Source organism: Parasteatoda tepidariorum, unplaced genomic scaffold (assembly GCF_043381705.1).
Source record: "Parasteatoda tepidariorum isolate YZ-2023 unplaced genomic scaffold, CAS_Ptep_4.0 HiC_scaffold_2692, whole genome shotgun sequence".
Taxonomy (NCBI): domain Eukaryota; kingdom Metazoa; phylum Arthropoda; class Arachnida; order Araneae; family Theridiidae; genus Parasteatoda; species Parasteatoda tepidariorum.
Window position 1 is genome coordinate 486 of NW_027261586.1, and position 6,902 is coordinate 7,387.

Consider the following 6,902-nt stretch of genomic DNA (forward strand, 5'->3'; position numbering starts at 1 on the left):
TTTTAATATTAATTTGAAACAAACGAATGTTGTTTTCAAGGTTTGTTTAATGATTATGTGGAGAACTAAGAATTGTCAAAATAGGGTCAAGTGGTCGGGAGAGAGTGCTTGAATGACCTTAATTATTTGTTTAAGATAATCCTAAGTATTATGCCTGAATGGTTAAAATATTGAAAAGAAAACAAAGGAAATTAAATTTGGGTCAGGATGTCTGGAGCTATTGGTTAAATTTTTTTAACTCAAACAGAAGCAAAATTGATTCATAACATTTTATTAAAATACAGTGAGAAATAAATATGCTGACCCAAACTTATGTATGAGTAGTCTTAACATGGCACTAAAATATGTAGAAAAGAAAAGGTATCTTTATACTAAGTGTAAGCATTGAATTTCAAATCTATTACTTAACATGGAATAGACATGATCTCGTGTTATTAGGCTATTGCAGTATTAAATTGATAGAAAAAAAAAACAAAAGGAAAAGTGAGCTATGAAATTGAATGATGAAAAATAACTGCGTCTTTATTCATATTATTTATTTTGATTTGTTATGGGATAGAACACCGATGATTTTAAGGAAAGTGGATATATTTTAGAAAATCATAGAAATGAGATAATTAGAAGATATAAATTTTATACAATCGCAATCTATTTAAAGTATTATCTATTAAAAATATAATTAAAAATTTATGATTAACATTAGTTTGTGGGTAAAGTAGTTACAGACCATGTCAACCGTCATCTGTGAAAAGGTACCCCGCCATAGAGTCGAGTTAACATGTCTAATATACTAGTGAATTGTAGTTGTAATTTTGTAGTGGTAGATACGCTACAGTACTCCCCCACCAGAATTATAGCNTCAAATTTTGATGCAAGCAAAGTACAGCTAAGTTGATAAAATTTTAACTGTTTGGAGATACATTTCCGTCTAAACAAATGTGGGTATAATGGATGAAATAATTTAAATTAAGAAAATTAGCAAATAATTTAAATTAGTGAAATTAAAAAAAATATCTGAGAAAAAATTTCAGCTTTTCTTTAAAATTCCCTGATTTTTCCTGGTTTTTATCCAAATTTCCCTGATTTTTCCAGTATAAGAAAATTCCCTGATAATTCTAGGTTTTCAAGGTTTTAAAGGTGGGTGGCCACCCTGCCTAACTGCTCTAGAAGTTTCCTGCAACATTTATATAATCCCTGTTTTATATGACGTTTTTAAACTTGTATAGTTTAACAAATAATAGACTAAAAAAGGCATTTTCAAAAAATCTGGAGCAGCAAGGAAAAAACCGATTACAGATTTGAAATCAGTGACACAAAAGTATTCAAGATAGGTTAAAAAAATCTCTTGCGACTGAAGAAAAAAAAATTGTTTCCCAGCGTTATCAATATATAAATGATCTAGTATTATTAGAATATTATCGATGAAAAAAATATTAATTTCTGATAAGTCCTTTAGAAAAAGATACTAACAAGAGCTGCTTCAGCTTCATAACCACTTGATATCCAGGCTTTAGTTCCATTCAAAACCCAAGAATCTCCTTCTAACCTAGCAGTTGTTGATGCAGCACCTGCATCACTACCATTACCTATAAAATTTATAAGTTTAATATAATTTTTTCAATACCACTGATTAATATTGTTTGAATATTTATAATTATAAGTAATAATAATAGAAATACTGTAGATCCTAACACGTAAGATGACTTTTCAAACCCCGAAATTTTATGAAGACCAAGGGGTCGACTTATACACCAGTAATAAACTTGGCGATTTTTTGATCATGAAATATTTAATTATAAACAATGAAATTTATATAAATAATTCTGTACCAGTTTAGCACTTTAAAAATTGTTTTGAATATGTTATAAACAATTAATTTTGTATTTTCTTTCTCTCATCATATCTTCGTTACGTGTAAAGGTTCTTTTTCAGAAGCAATACTTCAACTTGCATACAGAAAAAGAAAAGATAATTTATTCAAGAGTATTTCAAAACTATAACATAATAAAACCTTTCAAAACATACTATGAAGCCACAAATTTGAAAAAGTAAAATGACGGATTTATTAACCATTAGCAGCGTCGTTATACAGATTTCATTCCGTAATGGATTCTACTTAATCTACTGAGTCTCACAAGAACTATTCTTCAACTCTATTAAAAGAATTAAATTCCCAAATTTTAAAAAGATTTTCAACAAAATAGAAGCTTTCATTCTTTTTCAGCCATCATCTTATATGCCCGTAATATTAAAAATTTGCTATTTTATAAACCAAATTAAGAAATTGACTTATACATTAGGATAGACTGAATTTACTTTTTCAGTTTAAAATTGAATTTTATTTCTGCACTTTAAATGGATGCAAACAGTCTGATATCCACTTTTAAAAACACTACAAGTCTCTCTTCATATAGGGGCACAGAGATTACATTCATCAATGTTTGGAAGATGAAAATCTGTTCTAGAATGTACGCCAGTTTAAGATATATGATAGAGTCATTCAATTAGCTTTTAGTCAGTTTTATGTGGTGACTTTAATAATCATCACAAAAAATACAAATTAGATGGCCTCAATAATGCCAGTAAAGAATGACATTCCAGCCAATTTGCATTAGAATAGGAGTAATAAATTTATAAGTTTAATATCAATTTTTCAATACCACTGATTAATATTGTTTGATAATTTATAATTATAAGTAATAATAATAGAAATACTGTAGATCTTAACACATAAGATGACTTTTCAAACCCCGAAATTTTATGAAAACCAAGGGGTCGACTTATACACCAGTAATAAATTTGGCGATTTTTTGATCATGAAATATCTACTTATTATAAACAATGAAATTTATATAAATAATTCTGTACCAGTTTAGCACTTTAAAAATTGTTTTGAATATGTTATAAACAATTAATTTTGTATTTTCTTTCTCTCATCACATCTTCGTTACGTGTAAAGGTTCTTTTTCAGAAGCAATACTTTAACTTACATTCAGAAAAAGAAAAGATAATTTATTCAAGAGTATTTCAAAAATATAACATAATAAAACCTTTCAAAACATACTATGAAGTCACAAATATAAAAAAGTAAAATGACAGATTTATTAGCCATTATCAGCGTCGTTACACAGTTTATTCTGTAATTTATTCTACTTAATCTACTGAGTCTCACAAAAACTATTCTTCAACTCTATTAAAAGAATTAAATTCCCAAATTTTGAAAAGATTTTCAACAAAATAGAAACTTTCATTCCTTTTTAGCCATCATCTTATATGCCCGTAATATTAAAAATTTTCTATCTTATAAACCAAATTAAGAAATTGACTTATACATTAGGATATATGGAATTTACTTTTTCAGTTTAAAATTGAATTTTATTTCTGCAATTTAAATGGATGCAAACAGTTTGATATCCACTTTTAAAAATAGTACTAGTCTCTCTTCATATAGGGGCAGAGATTACATTAATCAATGTTTGGAAGATGAAAATCTATTTTAGAATGTACGCTAGTTCAGGATAAATGATAGAGTCATTCAATTAGCCTTTAGTCAGTTTTATGTGGCGACTTTAATAATCATCACAAAAAATACAAATTAGATGACCTCAGTAATGCCAGTAAAGAATGACATTCCGGCCAATATGCATTAGAATAGGAGTAATAGCATGTTTACATAGAAATTTAGACTCGACACAAGCTGCTTTTGATATAATAGAAAATACCAGAAGAGGAATTATATAAGACCGTGATTCAGGTCATCCTATCATAAAATTAAATTTTCCTCAAACATTTACATTAAAATGAGAGTTAAAAATCAATGGAATTTTGAAGAGGTCAATTGGGCAAAATTATTTTAAAAGGATTTGAACAAATAAACATTTTATCTTTAGAATGAATGTCTTAGCACAAACAAATATATCGAAAAACTATTGCTAGATTTATATCTTCATGCATAAAAAGTATTATATCTTTATGCATAAAAAGCAGACTTCTAAAAAATATAGCCAAATTTACAAAATTAAAAACTTGGCAAAATAAATTAATGCTATGTATATAGTAGTTTAACAGGGATAAAATATGATCCTTCCTCAAAAAATCTCTCTCTTTTTTTTTTAATGTCACTCAAAATTTTTTTATGCTTAACTCTCCAACTGTAAGAAAAAAACTTTTTTTTAAAGATAATTGGTAACATATTTGTTATGTAAAATAAAAAAAAAACTTACAATTTTTAGGAATAAAAATATTGCAAAACTAAAAAAAAAAATTCCACCTGATACATAAAAAAGTGATCATCAGTTAAATGCTTTTTTTCATTTATTAAAATTTATCAAAACATTTGATAAAATCTATCAACATTAGAAATGTTTACCTGGCTCACTTAAAGCGAAGCAGCCAACTCTGTCCCCATTTGTAAAGGGTGTAGCATATTTTTTTATTTGATCTTCCGTCCCAAATTTCTCAAGACCACCAAGATACAGAGACTAAATAAAATGAATTAGAATTTCATAGAGATAATTTGAAACAAAGAAAAATACAATGCAGCACAATAAAAGTGCACGAATTTTAAATAAAAGATTACATCTGATAATACTTGGCTATTTCAAAATGAATGCAATTACAATTCTAATGGATTCCTACCCAGTAACATACAAGTCTTATTTCAGGGTTGCCACTCAAATCTGGAAGAAGAAAAATTCCATGTGTTTCTGTTTTACCTTTACATATTATGCAGAATATATTAAAAGGAAACGCATAATCACTGTGCTGTTGAGTGAGTGAGTTATAATATGCTAACTATACTAGTTTTAATAGCTGGAAAAACTTAAAGAAATAAGCAACAGCTAAGCATACTTAATAACAAATAATGCTTTAGAAAATGAAATACTTTAGTGTAACTGAAATATCATTCTCAAATACTCGATAGATTGCGTTTTGAGTGGTCACCACTTTAAAAAGATGAAAACAAGAAATAAAATTCACTGTATTTTCCCAGTTCATATGGAAACAAAATTCATTCAAAATATTTTCTAGCTATTTTAAATGCCCTGTTTGTATGGAAAATAATGGTTGCCAAGTTCTAGAAGCAAGAAACTAAAAGGAAGAAGAAAAAAAGAGTGCAACAAACTAACAGCTACACTCAGACCACCACTTTCTAATTTAAGTACAAGAGCTGATACCAAGGCAAGTTCAGTTGACCACTATAGATAGGTACTGATATATAAACATACCCGCTTCGATTTCATTCATTAACAGTAGCAGTGGTGACTATGTTTATGATGTTTTAACTATTTCAAGGTCAACATGAGAGATAGGTTTTGGCTCAGGTCGGTGAGAGAAAGGAAATTTTGCTTCTTTGGTCTACTCCAAAGCTCCTCTCTTTCATAAGAACTATTTCTTGTTTCCACAGCAGCAGATGGCTTTAGACTCAGCAGTACAAAGCTTTATATAGGCACACTATACTTAACTATATATTTTTGGTACATTGAATATTTCATTTGGAAGTATTATTTCATAACCAATGTTGAACAGCCGACCAAACTCTGAGTTTAAGAGTACATCATCGTTCTACTCTGTAGCCTTGGAATGCTGAACTCAACCAAGTCAAGGGAACTTCTGGATCAAGCAATGGAACAAACTAGCCTTCGTGGAGGACTTTTTGGTGCAAATTAAAATCAAATTCAAAAATCTTGCAATAACAGCTTCTTCCATAGCAATTGCATAAGCTAAATAATCTAGAGCAGCACCACCATATTTTTCTAATTTTTTTCTTTACAAAGACAGATAATATACTTTTGGTACATTGAATATTTCTATTAAATTTAAATAGAAGCTTTATATAGACAGACTATACTTAACTATATACTTTTGGTACAAAATATTTTATTTTAAAAACTGTTTTTTCATTTTTTTATTTTTTTATAACTGGTGTTGAACAGCCAACCAAATTCTGAGTTCATGACTATTATTGTTCTACTCCATAGCCTTAGAATGCTGAACCTAACCAAAAAGACAAGGAAACTTCCGGATCAAGCATTGTGACAACCTAGCCTTCGTGGAGCGCTTCTTGGTGCAAATTAAAAAATCCTGCAAAATAATACTTAAAACCACAATAAATGTGAATACTTACATTATTGACACCCATGATCACACCACAAGATGTACAGCCTCTAGATACTTCCTCCATAGCTATTGCATAAGCTAAATAATCTAAACCAGCACCTCCATATTTTTCAGGTGTAGATATGGCAAGCATACCAAGTTCTCCCAACTTTTTTACCTAATAAGAGAAAAATATATTTTAATCTATATACATAAAAGTAGAAGGGCAAGCACATGTTAATTACTTTTTTATACAGTGTGCTCTGTAATAATTACTTTTAATTTGAGTCTAAGAAAAAAAAATATGTCTATTATGGGTCACAAATATTTCACAAAGACACAGATTAGTCAAGATACTTAGATCAGGGTTGAAAAAGAGCCTTACCTTTTCTGAAAAAGGTAAAGTTACAATTTTTTTTACTTTAATTTTATTTATTGTTATTTTAAATTTATTTATTGGGAACTATTCAATTAAATAATTTGAGTTAAGTAAGTTATGTTATTAATTTTAATAAAATTGAGGCTCCATGTTTACGTTGAAAACCAGGCAATTTTGTCCGAAATTGCTCCAAACCTATTTCAATGTTACTCTAATTCACCCTTACTATGTTCTAAATTGATTCCGAATAATTATTTTTTATTTTTTAAATTGTACTAAATTTTCTGTAAATTATGCATTTTCTATAAAACTATTCATAATTTATTCGAAACAATTCATATATTTTGCTTTAAAAGTTGGACAACAGGTAATTATAGTTAATTTTGCTTTATTCATATATCACACACTTACGTTGCATTAAAAA

The 6,902-nt window shown here is 28.3% G+C and overlaps 1 protein-coding gene across 1 annotated transcript; it reads right to left on the minus strand.

Annotated features, from left to right (window-relative positions):
• Positions 1-1,437: 1,437 nt before the first annotated feature.
• LOC107447186 (short-chain specific acyl-CoA dehydrogenase, mitochondrial-like) lies at positions 1,438-6,299 on the minus strand. The gene is made up of 3 exons (XM_043057227.2): positions 6,128-6,299; positions 4,370-4,481; positions 1,438-1,586 (listed from the first exon to the last, which is right to left on the minus strand). The coding sequence occupies exons 1-3, from the start codon at positions 6,251-6,253 to the stop codon at positions 1,453-1,455; spliced, it is 372 nt and encodes a 123-aa protein (XP_042913161.1). The 5' UTR covers positions 6,254-6,299; the 3' UTR covers positions 1,438-1,452.
• Between the last annotated feature and the right edge of the window lie 603 nt (positions 6,300-6,902).